The 20,018-nt window shown below is 42.6% G+C and overlaps 2 protein-coding genes across 3 annotated transcripts; one reads left to right on the forward strand and one right to left on the reverse strand.

The window, feature by feature from the left end:
* The first annotated feature begins 3,709 nt into the window (after nucleotides 1-3,709).
* On the forward strand, nucleotides 3,710-11,568 carry LOC133139543 (carbonic anhydrase 6-like). The gene is made up of 9 exons (XM_061259114.1): nucleotides 3,710-3,902; nucleotides 5,106-5,254; nucleotides 5,599-5,694; nucleotides 7,007-7,073; nucleotides 7,180-7,337; nucleotides 9,841-9,967; nucleotides 10,055-10,138; nucleotides 10,238-10,270; nucleotides 10,362-11,568. Exons 1-9 carry the CDS (start codon nucleotides 3,710-3,712, stop codon nucleotides 10,976-10,978), a joined length of 1,524 nt encoding a protein of 507 aa, XP_061115098.1. The 3' UTR covers nucleotides 10,979-11,568.
* Nucleotides 11,569-12,094: 526 nt separating this feature from the next.
* On the reverse strand, nucleotides 12,095-19,483 carry LOC133139032 (solute carrier family 2, facilitated glucose transporter member 5-like). Of its 2 annotated transcripts, none has more exons than XM_061258275.1 (13): nucleotides 19,423-19,483; nucleotides 18,671-18,770; nucleotides 17,839-17,937; nucleotides 17,547-17,707; nucleotides 17,103-17,227; nucleotides 16,850-17,002; nucleotides 16,296-16,421; nucleotides 15,297-15,484; nucleotides 14,619-14,729; nucleotides 14,018-14,119; nucleotides 13,468-13,543; nucleotides 12,966-13,093; nucleotides 12,095-12,531 (listed from the first exon to the last, which is right to left on the reverse strand). In XM_061258275.1, exons 2-13 carry the CDS (start codon nucleotides 18,731-18,733, stop codon nucleotides 12,301-12,303), a joined length of 1,563 nt encoding a protein of 520 aa, XP_061114259.1. In that variant the 5' UTR covers nucleotides 18,734-18,770; nucleotides 19,423-19,483; the 3' UTR covers nucleotides 12,095-12,300. The 2 variants fall into 2 exon arrangements, with proteins under 2 accessions (XP_061114259.1, XP_061114258.1); XM_061258274.1 differs by having other exon boundaries at nucleotides 19,314-19,444.
* Between the last annotated feature and the right edge of the window lie 535 nt (nucleotides 19,484-20,018).

The following is a 20,018-nucleotide window of genomic DNA, read 5'->3' on the forward strand; positions in this document are numbered from 1 at the left end:
AATGTGAAATAATGTTTAGCTAATTGCAATATGAACACAATGTTTCACATACAAAATAATGTAGAAAAAACAGGTTGTGTATTTCATGTACCAATGTGTGCATTTAGTTTTTTGAGTACTTGTCCATCTGTTCAGTAAAAAAGTCAACTGTCTAAAGTTTATCTGCATCTTTGTTATTGCTTTGCTGGTCAATAGCACAAAATGCTGAAAGAAATCAATAAAGAATTGAACTGTTATGGTTATTTTGTAGAAAGAAATTTTGTTTTGGGAAAACGAGGACTAAATATCAATTTTGTATCTAAAAACTATTTTTGGAGGATCTCAATATTAGGTAGATGCAGATAGCAATTCAGATATACAAATATATGTTCTGCAAATTCTGGGGTTATTTATTATTTTAGAATTATACATGCTCTTTGGGCACAACACAATTCAGTGATACATAAAATACATTTTGCAATCATAACCTGCAGTCAATTCAGGTGTTCCCCATCAATGTAAGTGAAACATTTAGAAATGATCAAAACCACTGTTGACAAATCTGTGGTTGCAGGCAGACTATTTTAAAGTCACGCGTTATTAACCACATGCAATCAAGACTAAAGGCATATCCTGCATTTTAATCCACATCGCTGCACACATTCCCTTCCCACATTCGTTACTGAAGCATTTGGTACACATGTGGTGCACGTATATCTGGAATGTACTAGCAGAAATATACAATAGCTGTTTTCATTCAGTAGCAGTGCGTGACACCAAGTACATCCACAAGCAGACATGGGAATCCATAAATCTCTACATGTTTCCTTCATCAGTTTTCCTTCTTGCCCTTTAAAAGACAATTTGTTCTTTAAAGCATCACGTGTGATCAATTTGTGAAGGTATGTCTAGCTATTTGCAACATGAATGCAATGTTTCCTGAACCCAACCCAACTATTACTGCTCTGTTTTGTGTGTAACAAGTTGCACAGTGTGGGGCCAGCAAAATTGACATTGAAAGCAATCTGCAGACTTGTGTTGATTCAGTATCAGCTTTTGGATGTGTTCCCGCATTACACACTCTTGAATAAAATAAGTAAGTCTCTGTTCTGTTAGTAAGTGTACATTCCAGAACTCAACAATGTTGCGTGCAAAAGGCTTTGGGTATCTGCAGACTAAGGCAATGCTGGCAGATAACAAGATCAAGAAGGTGTTACACCTTTAGTTGTGTTTACATGTGGTTAGGCATGCTCAACTTTAAAAATAAGCCATTCCAAATGGAAATTGCCCAACAGCGGTTTTTATTTGTATGAAATGTATACCAGGACTACAATGCTCCTAAAATGTGATGTGTGCTAACTAGAAAAAGTATTTAAGAACATAATGGTACATTTGTGTGCTCCTAAAAATGTCAACTTGGGAAAAATGGGGAAAATGTAATATATGTTGGGTACAGCAGGCTATAATGGGCATGTCCATGGACCAAATGTCGATGGGTTAAATGGTGCTCTTGATTCACAGCGTTTTTTAAATATAGTGCCTTCAAAGATTAATCTCTCACTTTATAGCAGATGAGCAAACAAACCTGTATCAAATAAATACAGATAATGAACTACATTGTCTGCGCAAGAACACTTATATTACTTTCTACTAATACAATTGGTTAGAAAAGTATTTCAGCTCATTAAAAAATGTATATATTTATACATTCATAATGTATACATTAAATGCGGTGATAGCGTCATCGAGTGGATGCTAACTGAATTGCACGTTCCAAAAGTAGGCTGGACAAAAGCCGGCATATCTGCGAATGTTAATTGGCTAATACGTGTATGAACAGATGAATATCATATATGGCTAATTAATAACTGGGGAGACTGGTGGATGTGATCATATAATCTGAAGGCAAATTAAGAATGGAAAAAAGAAACTATGATGAGTTGTATCAGTTGTATCTGATTTCTGTATGTCCACCCGAGGTCAGAAACTACAAAAGTCAATGTCTGTCAGGACTGACAGCCAAGGGTCCATGCTAATGACAACACTTGTTGGAAACTATACAAATGAATCGCATGTCACATAAAATAGCACTCATTTACTCATTATTCTTCCCTTAGATACCAAATTCGTCTTTTCCTTTTTTGTTTGTTTTGGACAAACACTTCCAGACAAGAAAATTATGTCGATTAAAAAAAGTGAAAACGGAAAAAATGGGAAACGATGGGAAACGGCTGGACTCACCCGAGATCTAGAACGCTGTCCTTAGGCCTATGCAAACCCTGTCTTGTGTTTGAGATTAACAGCCTTTTATTTGAGTTGACATTTATGGGAACAATACCGACATTTTTACAAAAAAATTTTTTTGTTGTGTACATCGTTCATCTATTCCAAAAAGCTTCCTCCAATAGCCCATAAATAAAGAAATCGACTGTTTGACGTATGTTTAGCAATGTTCAAGGTTTTGAAATGATAAATCACACGTGAAATCCAAGGCAAATAGGCCTAAAGATTTGTCTAGACGAAGGCAAATGAATACAGTCACTTTTAGTCGTAGGAATGTCCGCGTAGCCGTTCATTGCTTTCAACATAACGCAAATGCGTGACAGAATCCTTGTGATGTTCTGGGGATGTTGCGAATTTGCTTACAAATAATACTTTGCAACACGTGTGCCTCCACTTTTCATAAACAATAACCGCGGCCCGAGGCGGTTTGTATGTAATCCATTTGCTAAAAGCACAGGAAATCAATAGCAGATTCCCGTTCCTTTTAAAGTACGTTGAGTAAGAGTGCAGACTCACAGATGTCTCTCACAAGAATTCACACAGCTTCATATCAACTCCTTTCTCATTGCGAAGTACTGCCTCCATTAAGACGCAATGGAAACCATCGCAGTTTTTATATATTTCATTTGCGTAAACTCAGTCTTCGCAGGCGATAACGGAATACATTGGTCATATAAAGGTAGGCCTACACGCATTCTTCTGCTATTATCATGCACGACTATATTAGCCTTTCAGACGTTATCCTAATAGTATATTGTAGACTAAAGCTCTTGACTATTTTTTAAATATTAAACAATCCATATCTTGAATTACCCTGTATAATGGGAAATATCAAAAATACATCTGCATCGCCGTCTTTAACTGAACATTATCCATCTGGTCGAATTTCGACTATAACTGCCAACCAGATTTCCGAGGTTGCATACCATATTAATCACGCTACTTAATAGGCTATCCTTTACATTACATTTACAGTCATGGACATGACTGACAATACTAGAAAGTAGCCCACTTGCGTTTCGCAAAATAAAATATAGGCTCGGCCAATTAACCTCCTTGATACCGAAAACAATGAAACGTCCAAAAAAAAAGAAGCAGCACAATAGAGGAAAGAGTGCCAATAAAATTATTATTATTATTATTTTATTTTATTTTCGTCACCGAGGTGGTGCCCTATAGGCAGATTAACCTGTGCCCTAGACACTTTTTTTTTAAAATATATTTTTTGCTTGTAATCCAAGTTAGTGGACTTTCAGGGTACATTAGGCAAATGTGTTCCGCAAAGAACAACAATGTTGTTCGTTTATTTCTGAACGTGAGACACAGTTGGCACTAATAGGGCCCACTTTTACCGTAATAGACTATTATATATCTTCCATGGGAATGTAAAATGACTTGCGCTGTTCGTACTTTCCTTTCATTGCTGGCGTTTCCCTACCCTTGGTTGATGGGTTGTTCAGAGGGAGATCTGGACCAGATGCACTGGGCGGAGGAATACCCCGCTTGCGGCGGAAAAAAGCAATCCCCAATTGACATCCAGCGGAGAAGTGTGCGGCACAACCCCCGCATGTTGCACCTGTTGCTTTCGGGCTACGAGGAGCAAAGTGGCAACTTCCTTATGACCAACAACGGGCATTCAGGTACAAGCGTCTGGGCAATTGCTAGGGTCCACAATAAACCTTCTCTGCGTTCTGACAGGAGACTACACGAATAAATAATTTCACTGATATCGTGCCCTATGGCTACTTTCTGCTTCGTGGATTCGTTTTTTGAGAATTAATTAATAAAAGTTTCTATTTTATCATAACTTTTTTTTGCTACTGTTGGCGGTGAGCCAATGCTCTGGCTTTATGCAAATTCATCATGCCAAGCCGTAGACGTGCTGCCCTCTGGTGGGGACAGCGTGGAAGTGCAAACAATACGAGGGACTTCTCTTGTTATCACTTAAAGTCTTGCCAACTGACGAACCACAATTCAATGTTTTAGCGTCTTTAAAAGCAACATTCACTGTATTTACGTCCAAAAGGGAAAATAAATTTGTCCAAACAAGTGTCTAGCTTGTTCTTATAATTGATATTACTGTATCATGCAAAGATAAATGATGGCACACATTCAAGGAGCCGGACTTCAAATTGAACTATAACGATACTATTTGTCACCTGATTTTATTAACCTCACCGTAATCGTTAGTAAAAATGACCCAAATGTCCCTGAGCAAGAATCTTCATCTTTCCTCCTTCGTACCAGGATTGAGGAGCTCATATGCAAACTACCCTCTATATGTGGATTTGTGATTCATTAATGGTATTTAGTATAATTTCTGATCCAAATGCAATGGTTTGTCAAGTATAATTAGTGCTTGAACGCACTGTAACGGTTCTGAAATCATCTAAACTGAAATTAAATATAATAAATATATTGCTAAATTAGTTTTGAACAGTTTAGTCATTCTAATCTATTCTACAGACTGCTGTAGCTGACACATATAGCCTTCCCAGAAAGTTAAACTTTTATTTCCAGGAACGGTTACATGTCTCACATCTTAGGTTACAGCTGTTTGGATTCTTTGATTAATCCGTACAGTGACAAAAAAAAACGGAAATCAATAATGTTCACATTGTGTACATGGAAAGATGTAAGTGACCCCATGGAAGGAAATACTGTAATGCCCGTTTAACCTTCCTTTGGCTATCTTCGATGAGAGACGAATATATGAACTCAATGTTGCGCGGATGACCGCACATCGCTCACGAGCTCCGAAGTTCTGTGTGGCTTTGTGCCGTGTGTGGACAGTAACGGCGGAACCGTGTTCCTCTCGTCTTTCTGGCCCCTCCTCTGGACAGTCCAAATTGACCTGCCCCCCACCATGTTCATCAGGAAGGGGCTCGTGGGGCGCTACACGGCCGTCCAGATGCACCTGCACTGGGGGGGCTGGGACCTGGAGGCCAGCGGGGCGGAGCACACCCTGGACGGCATCCGCTACATGGCTGAGGTGAAATATATCCTCCTATCTGGAAGTAGTATTGGGACGCACCTGCAGTATTACATCCGTCAGTCACATAATGATGCTGATTGCCTTTAGGGTTAGCATGACCTACTAAAAAAACAAATGTCAAATGCAGTAAATATTACAAATGCCACAGACTTCTATATAACTGCCTTGCATGCAGAACTGTTTGTTTTTAATGAAAAAAAAATAAAAAATTCATAACTTAGTTTCCACCATGCATGCACCGTGTATATACGATACTGCACAAAAACAATGTACAAAAAAATAATGAAGTCAACAGCCGATGCTCAGCACTGACTGTATCTTCTTGGCTTCTGTTATCACAGCTGCATGTCGTCCATTACAATTCTGACAAGTACAGCAGCTTCGCTGAGGCCAAGGCTAAGCCTGACGGACTGGCAGTGCTGGCGTTCTTCTACGAGGTGAGGGATGAAGAGCTGCGCCGGGCGTGTGCTCCTCCCGCTCGTGTGTCCACAGGAGAGCCTTATCTGCAGAATGTGGAATAAAAAAACCCTCTGTATAATCGGATAACTCATCATTTTATTGTCCTCTTCACAAACAGTTTATTCAGAAGGAGCACTTGAATGTGTATAGCGAAGGTTATAACACAGACTCAAACATGAGAACGCTCCTACCCAACGTGGCTATAAGGCCAGAGGGCCAGTACTTTAAAAATTCATCCTCCATTCCTCCACTTGCCTTCTCCCCTCGTTACCTCTGAATAGGGGGAGGAGACGAGTGAGGGGAAAGGAGGATACATTTTTTTAGAGTACTGAGGCGCACCCCTAGAGAGTCAGTAAGATCATTTTCATGTCATTTTATTGTCTTTTCTGAGTTTGTGAGTTGCGTGTCAACACAGTTTGAAGGCAGTTAATGCACTGCTGGAATCCAGCCCGTTTCTCTTGACGCAGTGCAGTAATGTGTGAAGAGAATGCGTTGTGGATCACTAAAAGCTTTGCCTTAGGACTCAATCTGTGCCCTCTGGTAAATGTGTCCAACCGTATGCTGCATTGATTGGCTGAGTGGGAGTTGGCAGTTTTTTGCCAGTTGGATTGCATGGAGATAAGGTCCGGGTCGTTAAAAACACCCAGCAATCCGGGTCATTGAAAGCACCCAGCAGGGCCGGGTCATTAAAATGCTGGGAATTTCATTTCTATTACTTGCAAACTAAGGCGGAAATATTGCCTATGAGTTGGGACCATTTTATTCATTTCAAGATTAGCCAATGGGGTAAGAATTTGACTTATCAAGCAAACGGTAATTAAAAAGAAGCTAATATTTTCTACTTGTGAGAAAAATACGATTTAATTATCTTGCCTAAAACACAGGCATTCTTTTGCAGTGTGGACAGAAGGCTCAGTCCTTGTAGACACTTTTTAAATAATTGTAATTGCCTCATGTGCAGGTAAAAAGAGATGTACAGCAATCCAAACGCTGTTGTTCCTAGCATGCATGCATACTATTATTGCACAGTTGGTATCATAATAAATGATTGTGCAGAGATTCATTATAATGGTGGTTTCGTGTTCAGCAGGCGAAGGGAGTGTGTATTACATAGACTCATACAGGCAGCAATTTAAATCCATTATTGCTATATTATTTTACACATGATGTATTTGTCCTGTATATTACTGTGTGATCCGGCGCAGTGTACAGTAAATGATTAATACCCATTTGTTGCCGGGGCCGTGTTGGATGAATATTTAATGCAGAAATGTGTGTGTTTGTTTCCAGGATGGGCATTTTGAGAACACTTACTACAGCGATTTCATCTCCAACCTGGCCAATGTCAAGTACGCAGGTGATGCATTATTCATGATGTGCGTGATCTTGTCGACGCGGACATGTGAATAAAATACCTGCAGTGACACAGCTCTTTTTCTGGATTTTTTGCACTTCCTGTCTAGGGCAGTCCATGACCCTCACCACTCTAAATGTGCGCTCCATGCTTCCTGAGAACCTGTCCCAATTCTTCAGGTATCAGGGCTCGCTGACCACGCCCCCGTGCTATGAGAGCATCATATGGACCGTGTTCGACACCCCGATCACGCTCTCCCACAACCAGGTATGCACCGTGTAAATGCCATTTACAGCTCCATAAGTCTTGGGACAAAGATATGTTGTTTCTCTTGATTTGACTCAGATTGGTCTTCAAAATTCACATGCGGTCAAAGTGCAGATTTTCAGCTTCTATTGAAAAGTATTTTTACAGCACATTTTGAACATTAAAAAAATATTTGGTGTCAGGTGAGTTTCTTTATGCAGCTCATTGTATATCATTCTCTCAGTACAGTATATGTAGACTATCCTCTGATGAGTATTGAAAACAGAAAACATATCAAAAAGCATCTACTGAAGCCACAGCATGATATAGACCTGTGTCTTTCAGTGACAACAGCACATAGCGTGCTGTTAGAGCTTACTAGGTGTACCATGGACATTTTTCAACTTCCTCTACAGTTGAACATGTATGTCACTGTAAAACCCCACTCTAACCCAATGACGGAATTTAGCGAGGGCCGAAGGGGGTTTTGCGTGCTTGTCCTTCTGGCGTTGCTGGGAGAACATTAGTAGGGTTAATTATTATCCTCCATCCAAGAACAGAGCACAATTACGTTTAAGAATATACTGGGTCCGCTGCCACGGGTCGGATATGGATTGAACTGCCCCATATCCTGCTTACGGCTGGCCTGAAACGGATCAGTACAATTCTTAATATTCTCCGTTCTCAAACGGGGCCGTATTGTAAGTTTAGTGGTTACTATAGTTTTACTCGTTTATCTGACTCCATTTAAGATATAATTTAGAAATTTGGGTTTGAAACTTACGCGAACCTCGGGAGTGATTACACTCGACTCGTACCTGTGCCACCATTACTCAATATATGCTCCCGGGATTAGCATTATTGCTGAAATCTCAGTTCGGTGGAGAACTCAGAGGCTGAGGGTCCAGTCAACACAATACATGCAAACCTGCCATGATAGTTGCGAGCCCAGGTCGGCGTAGCATTAACTGGGCTCCTTAGAGCTAATTTGACAGGAACCAGCGCTGTAACGCCCAGGGGGTCCCTTCGCATCAAATTACAAGAGCCGTGCGTCACCGATCCTTTAATGGGCAGAAAATTGCTGGCCTCACAGCTTAGAACTACCACAAATGTACCAAGCCGCCGATCGCTCGGTCTTTAGCCACCATTTCCCCCTGAGTATTCAGTTGTAATTTAGGCTGAAAAAGGCTGAAAAAAGTACAAGATGAATTAGAGTCATGGAGATCACGCAAGCTACAAACAAAATAGTTTATTCGCAGACAGGTAGGTTATTATCTTTAGAATGCCAATAGTCAATTACAGATACACAAATTAAGAACAGAGATAGAGTAAATCATCATACCTAGCCTGCGTTGGCTACACATAAACAAAGAGTATAGAATATGCCGTGTATGGGAAGCCGATTACTTCCGTTGCTACACATGCATAGAACGTGCTGTGCGGGAAGCCGTTTACGGTCTTCCTGATACTTACATATACATACAATATGTTGTGTGGGAAGTCAAATACGATCTTCCCCTGCTACACATACATACATACATACCTACATACCCAAGACATGTTGTGTGGGAAGTCGAATACGATTTTCCCAGATTGGTCTGTCTCCCTTGCTTTTATGCCAAATCATACGTTTGAAACCAGGCGGCAGTGCCATAAATCAACCTGGAGGGGTGGTCAAATCTGGAATTTAGACCCCCACCCTTGGGGGTTGTTAAGTAGGGAAAATGAGATCATTACCAGGAGAGGACGTGTAGGTTTTCCCTTGAGTTACTGAAACTATGGTTTATTAAACTCCAAATGTATCTCATCCGATTCCTTGATTTTATTATGTTGCAGTTATCATGAAACTTCCCTCCTGATTATCCATTTTACATGCAATTCCTGTTACCATAAGTATAGTACTTAATGCAATAATACATGGATCACATGGACAATGTTTTCAAGGTTTTACTGGGTCTATTTACTATCTTAATAGCAGTTTTGAATATTGAATCTAGGAGAGCAGTCACCGGTGTAATGACAGCAGTGCCCAAATGAGGGCATTTGCTGTAAATATGTATTTGTGACTCATGGTAATATACCTTTTGGATAAACCTGATTTGGGTGAATGAAAGGAAAAGAGACAAACCCAACCTGTCAGGAATGTGAGAAAAGGGGGGCTCCTGGAATCCTTGCATGCACAATGCATGCTCCGGGAGGGGGAAGTCAGCAAGCTGACCAGCGCATGAGTCCAAATGTTACTTATGACTGGCTTACATCACATTTTGTAACGTTTTAGTGGATGATGACAATGTGGTGCACCAGGGATTTCTTTCATCTTAAAGTGTGCCATCACAAAAAAAAGGTTGCAAAACAGCATAACAAGTCTGAATGGCTTGTTTTCCAGTTAAAATTAGTTTTGTCTTTCGAGCTGGCCCTGCTATGTAACATCAACGTGTGCTCAGGTTTTTGGCAACCGAGACCATTTGAGCTGGGGAAACGCTGAGCCTTTGGACACAGTGAGGCATTTCCTGTGTTCTCTCAGATCAGAAAGCTGGAGAGCACCCTGATGGACCACGAGAACAAGACCCTGTGGAACGACTACCGTATTGCTCAGCCGCTGAACGACCGCGTGGTCGAGTCCTCCTTCCTGCCACGACTCGGCAAAGGCAGTACGTAGCATCGGACGCAGAATCCCGCTCGTATCGACAGCCCCGGCCGTGACCCCTCTCTCACTCGCCATCTCTGCTTTCATCCAGCTTTCTGTAGGCAGGAAGAAATCGAGTCCAAGTTGTCGAAGATTGAGGGTCTGGTCACAAACCTGGGCAAACGCATCCCTTCAGGTACCTCAGATAGGATTTTTCTTCTTTTAGCTGTGAAAAGGACTGGTTTAACTGTGGCTATATTTCACACGGTAATGACGTGCACATTTTTGCTTCTAGGTGAGGGCGGGGATGGCAGGTCACCTAGAAAAGGTGAATATCTGTGGTTTAGGTTTTTTAAAGACCCGGTGTATTTTCGTATCCTGTCTGGTTTGTGCTGACCCCCCCTTCCTCCTCACCCCAGGCCCTCGCGTCATCTCCCCGCTGGTGCTGCACTTCACCGAGAGGACCATGGAGAGCTACGTAAAAGTGCACCAGGGACCCTCCATGGCCCTCCGCTCTTTCACCGTCTGCATGCACATCCGCACCCAGCCCGGGGCGGTCCACACCGTGCTGTCCTACTCCACCGCCGGCCACGACAACGAGCTGACCGTCACCGTGGGCTACGAGGTGGGCCTGTGGATCGGCAACGAGTTCGTCAACTTCCCCCACAGCCTCCGCTCCCGCGACTGGGGCAACTACTGCCTGACCTGGGCGTCCCACTCCGGAGGGGCGGAGCTCTGGATCAACGGCATGGTGGGGGAGGAGCAGTACCTGCGCAGCCACTACGAGCTGCAGCCGGGCGGGACCCTGATCCTGGGGAAGGACCAGGACGGCTTCCTGGGCATCTCCGACTCGGACGCCTTCGTGGGCCAGATGACGGACGTGAACCTGTGGGACTACGTGCTCGGTTCCTCCGAGATCCGGGACCAGATGTCCTGCGGGAACAACATCCTGAGGGGCAACGTGCTCACCTGGGGGGTGACCCACCTCAGCGTCTACGGAGGGGTGCGGCTCGAGGCCGAACACAGGTGCCCCTGAGGACAGCCCCCCCGGACCTACCCACACCCCGAACCCCAATGCTCGCAAATCACTGCTGTCATCATACCTGCAATGTAACACAGTGCTTCACAGCTCGCCAAGAGGCCACAATATTGAACTCCATCAGAAAAAGGCTCAAAGATGTTATAAATCCAATCAATCCAGTGAAAATATTAAAAATATCAAGTACATACACCCAAAATAAACAATGAAGCTTGTAATTACATATGATGATTTACCAAGAAAACAAACGTACATCTATTATTAAGCATGTCATCTTAGCACATGTCATTTACATAAGTGGCAATATGATTCATGTTATCACAAGGCAGGCAATCATAAGATAAACTATGGGCTCCATACTGAAGAACTAACCATGATCCACAGCTTTGTCTTATTCATATCTGTTTATCAAATATTACACAGCTAGGCATATGTCCTCAATTGATGTTTACATATTTATGCTATACTGTACGGCTCAACTTTAAAGACAAACCGTGGAAAGCAGGGATGACAGTAAGCCAGATATAGGCCTACTTTCTGTCAACACATGAAGGGCTGTACTCATTTGTTTCTTTCAATAAAATCAAACTGAGACTATGCTTTGAAAATGAATCTTTATTTTGAATCTGTTTAGAGAGTTATACACACCACATCACCACCATAACAATGGTACAATCGATAAATTAATCTCAAGGTTAATTTATCGTTTGTACCAACAAATGAATATGAAGAATAATTTCAGTAATGTGATAGATGTGATATTTGTAATAGAAATGCTAATACTTCAACTCCGATACATACAAGAAATTGTTGTGATTCTGACAGCAATTAAATATGTCCATTGCTGTACAAGTACAAGTACAAGTTAAATGTAAAAAAGGAACTTAAGTACAAGTTAAATGTGCATTACATTTAACGTATTTACAAGTAATAACATCAACAATAATCTCATGTTGTCTTTGTAAGAAATCCCCCCCCCCATACACTACATAAAATGAACCCAGATCTCATCCAGACCCCCTACAAGGTTCATGGGAGATCATTACCAGAAAACTGGATAAGGTAATCAATTGGCCCCCCCTCCCTCCACCCCTTGACAATCCTTCTGATGTCCAAACCCCAAGTCACATGAAAAAGATAAATGCATAATATGAGATGCCTACACTCCATGACAATACAAAGGAGGAACCTACTAGGTCATCATTTCTCTGCTGTGCCCCAAGTGAACATATACACATGCCAAAGAAGCACCAGCTGGTCTTCTTCTATGGTTCTCCTTGTGTAGTTCTCCTATGGTCCTCCTCATATGGATACCTCCCTCAGAAGGCAGTGACCTTCTCCTCCTCCTGCCCGCTGCTGCCAGGCTTTGCCTCTTTAATGTCCAGGTCTTCCGTGCCCACCAGGATCTTCGTCCCGTTCCGCTCCGCAAACATCTGGCTGATCTCCAGGAAGGTCTTATTTTTGGTCTCCGGGATCATCCACCAGATGTACACCAGAGTGGCCAGGCAGATGAAGGCGAAGAGGATGAAGCTGTAGGAGCCCAGCCCGTTCTGCAGACCCACAGAGAGAACATCAAGGAGAACATCCCTACATTACCTTATGCAGGCATGCAGAGATAAATGGTAAATGTCTGCATTTAGATAGCACCTTTATCCAAAGCGGTATACAATTGATACTTCTCATTCACCCATTCACACACATACTCACACACCAATGCCGATTGGCTGTCATGCAAGGCACCAACCAGCTCGTCAGGAGCAATTGGGGGTTAGGTCGAACCGGCAACCCTGTGACTGCTAAAACGACTGCTCTTACCTCCTGAGCTAATGTTGCCCCAACCTTAAATAAGCTATAAGCTATAAACCAAGATAAACCATAGAGAACATTCCTGCACTAATATCACGCACACTTTCTGATACTCCACTTGTCTTACTTACTTACTTGCAGATATACGATTCACGCTTTACTCGTTGAGAACACTGACCTCGAGGAAGGGGAAGACCAGGCCCACTGTGAAGTTGGACAGCCAGTGCACCGACCCAGCCACCATGAAGGCCGCTGGCCGCGATGACTGGCGGAACATCTCCGTGGTAACCACATAAGGAATCGGGCCTGTAGGCAGACGACAGACGGAACTGTTCAACTTCAAAGCAAGGAAAAAGTTCAGATACACTCAGTACGGAGTAGAGGTAAAATGCTTTGTCTCAGATGAAGTACCAAGGCCTTTTGCAACTCTACACTTGTCTGAGGTACACCACACAAATGCCACACTTTAACAGTCTTTACCGTTTTGCTTTATACATATATCATGGCCCAAGATTTTTCCAGTCACTTTCTTCTTTTTAATTGTTACCAAAACCTTTATAGGTATTTGATGAAACATGCAAGTCATGGAAGGGTAGATGTCTCAACCAGGACCAGTTTTACCGCTGACTGAAATCCACACATGCTTGAAGATTGAATAAATGCAGGCTTGTTGGACTTACTGGGACCGATGGCATGTCCGCTGACATAAATGATCACACAGGTGATGCTGAGGTAGGGCATCCACTCCACACTTCCCTGTAAATGGGGGTGAGTTTATCAATGAGGGGCAGTGGCAATACTGATTAACCTCTTCCTCTCAATAGTACAGACTACTGGTCATGCATCAAACGCCACTATTAAAGGCAGTCAGGTTGTAAGCTCACATTCAAAGTGCCCATCCCATTTTAGAATGCAGCCTGGTGTACAATCCAGCTATGACCAGCTTGATTTTACCAGAAACCAGCCAGTCAAACCATGCTTAGTATGGAGCTGGTCTGTTTCACAACTTAGCTTGCCCTGTTTCTTTCAGCAGGGGAAGAGTGTTCGTGTACAGCCACAAGCACTTCGACAATATCAGTCTCATTCTTTTCAATTGTTACAGTACAAGATAAGCATTGTATTATTGTACCAATGAGAACAAATACAGATAAAAGATTTATCCATTAAAGCATCCATGAAGGTGGTAACACAGGTGGTAATTGTATATGTGATGAATTGATGTTGCTGTACCTGGAAGGTGAGGGCGATGGTGAGCAGCACACAGGCCCCACAGCAGATCCCAAACCCGCTGAGGAGCAGCAGTCTGCGTCCAGAGGCCTCCACAATGAACACCTGAGAGTAGAAACACTCATCATCACCAAAACATTCATCATCACCAAAACAATCATCATCACCAAAACATTCATCATCCTCAAAACATTCATCATCACCAAAACATTCATCATCACCAAAATGTTCATTATCACAAAAACATTAATCATTCCAAAAATATTCACTTTCACCAAAACATTCATCATGCCCAAAATATTCATTATCACCAAAACATTAATCACCCCCAAAATATTAATTATCCACAAAACATCCATTATCACAAAAACATTCATCATGCCCAAAATATTCATTATCATCAAAACATTCATCACCAAAAGATTCCTAATCCCCCCAAAATTATTATTGCTTGAACTTGCATTTCCATGCTATGAAGACAAACAATTTCAGCATCACACCAAACACACAGCCTCCCTGTTAAAATTATCCATATTACTAAACTAAAACTGTGTCGTCACTCATCAAATGGAGCAGAGCTCTCCCTGCAGGCCGAAGGCCGTACCGCAGCTATGGTCATGAAGACGTTCACTGCCCCCGTTCCAACGGTGACGTACTGGATGTCATTCGTCCGGACACCAGCGGACGCGTAGATGCTGTCTGCGTAGTAGTAGATCTGCAGATAGACGTACACACATGCAATTCACAAACCAAACGCCCTCCCCATTGCCATCGCAACGTGGTGGAATGGCTTATGACACGTCCGCAGTACCATTGGAAAATTGCTCATTTTTTACATTACATTTTACATTTTAGTAATTTGGCAGACGCTTTTAATCCAAAGCGACTTGCAAGTGCATAGGTTCTACCATAAGTCAAAGCATCACATCCAGAAACTAGCAAAATACACATGAAATGCTGTTCTAAACATAGTTGTCATCATAAGTGCATTTATTTTTTTATTTTTTTATTTTTTGGGGGTGGGGGGGTTAGACAAGGATAGGGATATCAGAAAGGAGGGGCAGGGGAAATCAGGAGGGAGGACTAAGGTAGAGTTTGAAAAGCGTGTATTTGCGTGTATGTAGCGTGTATTTCACAAATACACGCTAAACAGTAGGCAGTATGTTTAGTAGACGGTACATATTTTGAGAACACAGTAGTTAGGAGGCTGCCTCAGACACAGCCACAGCGGGGTTCAGCGGTGGCCAGATTCAGCGGTGGCACGGCGGCCGCTGGCTCTCACCGCATTGACGCCGGACAGCTGCTGGCCCATGTTCATGACGATGATGGACACCAGCTGCCAGCGCAGGGAGGGGAAGGAGAAGAGGTTGAGCACGGAGAGACGGCCCTCCGCCCGCTCCGACTGCTCCTCCAGACGCATCTCCTGCAGCTCCTCCTCCACCTCCTCCCAGCCGCGGAGGCGCTGCAGGTCTGAGGAGACGGCAAATGGCTGGCATTTATATAGCGCCTTTATCCAAAGCGCTGTGCGATTGATGCTTCTCATTCACCCATTCATAGACACAAGCACACACTCACACACCAACGGCGATTGGCTGCCATGCAAGGCAGCAACCAGCTCGTCATGAGCATTTGGGGGTTAGGTGTCTTGCTCATGGACACTCTGACACACCCAGGGTGGGATCGAACTGACAACCCTCTGACTGCCAGACGACTGCTCTTAATGCCTGAGCCAGTCTCCACCATACCCCGGGTGTGCACTCCCAGAAAAAAGTTAATTTCCCTTGTTGTGATAGAGAGAACCCTTTTCCAATTTTTTTTTTTTTAAGTTCTGAACAGAACCCTCTATCATAGGCATGAAACCTCCCAGGACTAATTTGAGCAACAAAGAACCCTTGAAATAGTTCAGGTTCTTCTATGGGTTCCAGGCACAGGCGACACGGCTGGTTGTCGAGGACACCGTTCATTTGCCGGTTCCTTCTCTTCTTACATAAGCTCTCTTTCCAAGCTTTTGCTGTCCAGCATTCTAATTCTTTCATAAAGGTGTTTTTATTCAAGGTGAACACCGAGTCAGATTTCAAATTGGAAATGTGAGAGGAAACCAGTACCACCAGTTTGACAGGTGAAAGCTCTGACGGACAGCCACCCGATCCCCCTCCGCACGTCTGTACTTTAACATTTATGGTAAATGGACTGCATTTATATAGCACTTTTTATCCAAAGCGCTTTACAATATGTTTATGTACTACAGCGCTATTTGAGGAGTGCGTGGTGAGGGTCTTACCTCTCCGAGCCGTCTTCTCGTCCCCTCTCTGGATGAGCATGTACCTGGGGCTCTCGGGGAAGAAGGGCAGGAGGAACAGCTCGATGATGGCGGGCACGCCTGTCAGAGCCAGCATGAACGGCCAACCTGGGGGTACAGACACACGAGTACAGACACACAAAGCACAGACACACAGAGGTAAACCTCTTAAGGCCCATTCATAAAGATGTAAGCATCCGCACTAATGAATGACAACATTCTGTAAATAGTCTCTCGGCGATGCTATCTGCCATTTTGCCCGTGACACCCTGTAAATTCAGATGGATTTTGATTGGCTATCAGTATTTTATCATTCATGGATCTGGAACAAATTGCTCTAAATATGATCCCAAAGATATAATTTGTCACTGTCTTTGATGTTACAGCTGTAGTGTGCACCTTGCCATCCACTTGAGTTAGGAATGATTTTTAAAACTACATATTTATAGTTATCGCCATAGTCATTGTTCTTGGAGTCGATGAGCCTTTAGCCACAGAGACCTGGGACCAAGGGGATCCGATACTGTGTTTCATACCTGAGCTGTTACCCAGAATGCCCCTTATGCCAAACACCTGGGCGGTGAGGATGCCTATGGTGATGAAGAGCTGTGGAACAATGCCGATGGCACCCCGCATGTTTTTGGGGGAGAGCTCACCGAGGTACATGGGCACCACGTTGGAGGACAGTCCTACAAGAGTTCAACAATGGAGTGAATGTCCTCACTTATCAGGGACAAGTAGACAAATAAAGCCAGTCTGGTGCTTTTATTGCTGTGCTTTGTCGCAGACCTGCGCAGATGCCCACGAGGACCCGGGCGACGATGATCATCTCATACGATTTGGCCAACTCACTCGCCCCCATCATCAAAGCGGGGACAATGGAGAAGATGTTGTTGAAGAGAAGAGTGCCCCTCCTGCAGCACAGAGAGGTGTCGAAGAACTTTGAGACCAGCCGCAAATGCTGAATGTTGATCCAGTTTGTAGATAACAAAATACCGTGTTAGCAGTTCTAAGGGTTGTAGGTTTTTGTTCTAGCCCAGCATTATGAAAACTGATGTAACTAATAATCACGGTGTTCACTTACACATTGTGTTCATTTAAAAATAAATAAAGCTGAGATATTGCATTTGTTCTACTATAGGTTCGCAATACAGACCTGCGAGCCCAGAAAGCCCAGGTGGAGATTGAACCCATGCTCAAATAAATCAATATTCAGGCTTTCAGAACTCTTACCGTCCTATTTTGTTCACCAGCGGGGCCACCATCAGTGACCCGAAGAAACCGCCGAGGGGGTACATGGACACGGACAGGGACCACAAGAGTGTGAGGAGGTTACTGTCCATGGGTTTGCCGTACCGATCCACGTACGTCTGGTTGTAGAAGCTCTGAATGAACTGTCAACATAGACACGGCCAGCGTACATGAATGATTCACACTGCCAGACAGATATGACGGTGCATGTTCTCAAAACAAGTTCATATCGGCACATTTTTGTAGATATATTACAGAGCCCCGTGAGTATTACCGGCGAGGGAGAGTTGACGACTGCGACGTTGTACCCATACTGGAAAGATGAGCCGAAAGCAGAGATGAGCGTGGCCAAGGCCAAGACAGTGGTCAACCTCTGCAGGGCAAACACAAAATCAGGGGTGGGCAGTTCGTCTGCGTGCAGGTTTTTGTTTTCACCATTTAGCCTAGTTATCTGGCTGTATATACCAACACTGGTTCACAAAAAAAAAAAATTCATCTAGGGACACAAGAACCATTTTTGGCTGTTATTCGTGAGCTCATCAATAAATATAACTAAAAAACCAGATGGTGTGTGAACGTTTGGGATAATTACGTAATTCTGGCAGTAAGTTGGCATGAAAACCAGAAAAAGATATGGCCCATGTGCTGGAAATATTATACTTCAGTGACTGCCCATGTCAAAAAAGACACAGAACCGTGTTGGAAGGCATCACATAAAAATATTGTTTGTCAGGACACTACAGAGTTTAGGTCTAGGGTCTACTTCCCCTTTCATAATTATTTGTAGCAATATGGTCACACTTTGTCCTCTGTCCAGGCTTTCTTGGCATACAGCAGTATTGTTAGCTTAATAAAACTTAATACAATTTGTCTTATTATAGCCACTTGATTTTTTTAATTGTGATTTTACACTTATGTTCTTTTAACTTCTATTTATAAGCATTCAATTTGCAAATAAAACTTAACTTGATGAACACGTCGTATTCCCACACGCATTTCATTGCCATGCCAGTGAGTATTACCCATCAAAAATATTTACGTTTTTGCAACAGTATTTTATCACAGCGTAGGTTGACATTTTGGTTTGATTAACAAATTTAGCTTACCCCCTTCTTCTCTACATGCTTCTCATCGATCTCCTTGTACTCCATGTTAGCGGATTCAGTCATTTCCCTCTCAGTGAAGCTCACCAGATCCAAACAAATCCTGAAAACAGCGCCAGCCAAAAATAAATAAATAAGTACTTCAGCAGTTTCAAATGGACTTTGAACATTGGATCTAACCTGGGAACTAGAGTTTACTGCCTACCAAGCACAACACACTCAGGGGGCGCTGATTGAGGACATTAATTTCTGGAAATTATTTACCAATAAAATAATTCCCCATCATGTACATCAGACAGAAAGTGTATGCTCAGCGTATTGCTCTGGTAAAGTCTATCTGCCTAAAAGAACAGATAAGAGTTCTTATCGGTTTTTCCTGCTGTGTAGTCTACTTGATATTACATCATGTGTGGTGATGGACTGAACAGTCCCAAAAAGAGAGAACGTGTCTCTGTGTAAGATACGGTTTCTCGCTCTAAAGATGTCATAAACAGTTAGCTTTCCAACATTTTCAGCAGTTTCGAGTGTTGCAAACAATGGCATTAAAAAAAGAAGAAGCTCAGATCAAATTGTCTATAGGTTCTATTGTCCGCAGGCCTACAAGTAAACGGTCACATCGTAAGAGCCTCCTGAGTTAATTACCTACCAGATAATCCAATGCTAGCATTTAAATGTGAGTGTCCAATTGTCAATGTCCAGATTGACAGTCTGGCTAATTTTTACGCAAGTGCGGTAAATCGACTGGAGGCTTGTACTTGAGCTCCGGGTGCAAACAAGGACTCCTGGACCTCCCCCTCTGTACGCGACTGCCAATGCTGCCACAGTGCTCTGAAAACAAAAACAAAATGTGAACGAAATAGTTTGGCTGAATTCAAACTTGCAGATTGGTGTCAACTGCCACTGTCAAATACGAACATTTATTATTATTATTATTATTATTATTTTTATTATTATTATTATTCATTCAATATTATTCATAATAATGATACTCATAAAATCTAATAATTACATAATAATAAATTATCCTAGATAAATAATACATCATAATCATAATAACCAAATGTACTCAATTTTCATCTGGTACCATTGTGCAGTTGCGTCATTTCAGGAAGAACTTTGAACAAAAAAGTCTTGCCAAAATCTTTGAATGAATTTAACCTACGCTTGCAAGAAACTTGTCTATAACACAGCTTAAGTGGTAGTAGTTCCAAGTTAGTTCCAAATACGACATTGACAAGGGGTGATTTGCCTACAAGAAATAGTAACTGCAAACCCGGTATCTCTGAAGACACAACGCATCAAACCTCTTAGTGGATAGGCTACAGCAACGGACTTAACAAGTCTAAAAACT

The sequence above is a fragment of the Conger conger genome, chromosome 10, assembly GCF_963514075.1.
Source record: "Conger conger chromosome 10, fConCon1.1, whole genome shotgun sequence".
NCBI lineage: Eukaryota > Metazoa > Chordata > Actinopteri > Anguilliformes > Congridae > Conger > Conger conger.

Coding starts and splice junctions, on each gene's coding strand:
- LOC133139543 (XM_061259114.1), top strand. CDS start 3,710: ATGGGTTGTTCAGAGGGAGATCTGGACCAGATGCACTGGGCGGAGGAA. Junction 5,695..7,006: donor TGCTGGCGTTCTTCTACGAG/GTGAGGGATGAA, acceptor GTTTGTTTCCAG/GATGGGCATTTTGAGAACAC. Junction 9,968..10,054: donor GCCACGACTCGGCAAAGGCA/GTACGTAGCATC, acceptor GCTTTCATCCAG/CTTTCTGTAGGCAGGAAGAA.
- LOC133139032 (XM_061258275.1), bottom strand. CDS start 18,733: ATGACTGAATCCGCTAACATGGAGTACAAGGAGATCGATGAGAAGCAT. Junction 16,422..16,849: donor CATTCTGGGTAACAGCTCAG/GTATGAAACACA, acceptor CTGTACCCCCAG/GTTGGCCGTTCATGCTGGCT. Junction 14,120..14,618: donor TCTTCATGACCATAGCTGCG/GTACGGCCTTCG, acceptor TTCTACTCTCAG/GTGTTCATTGTGGAGGCCTC.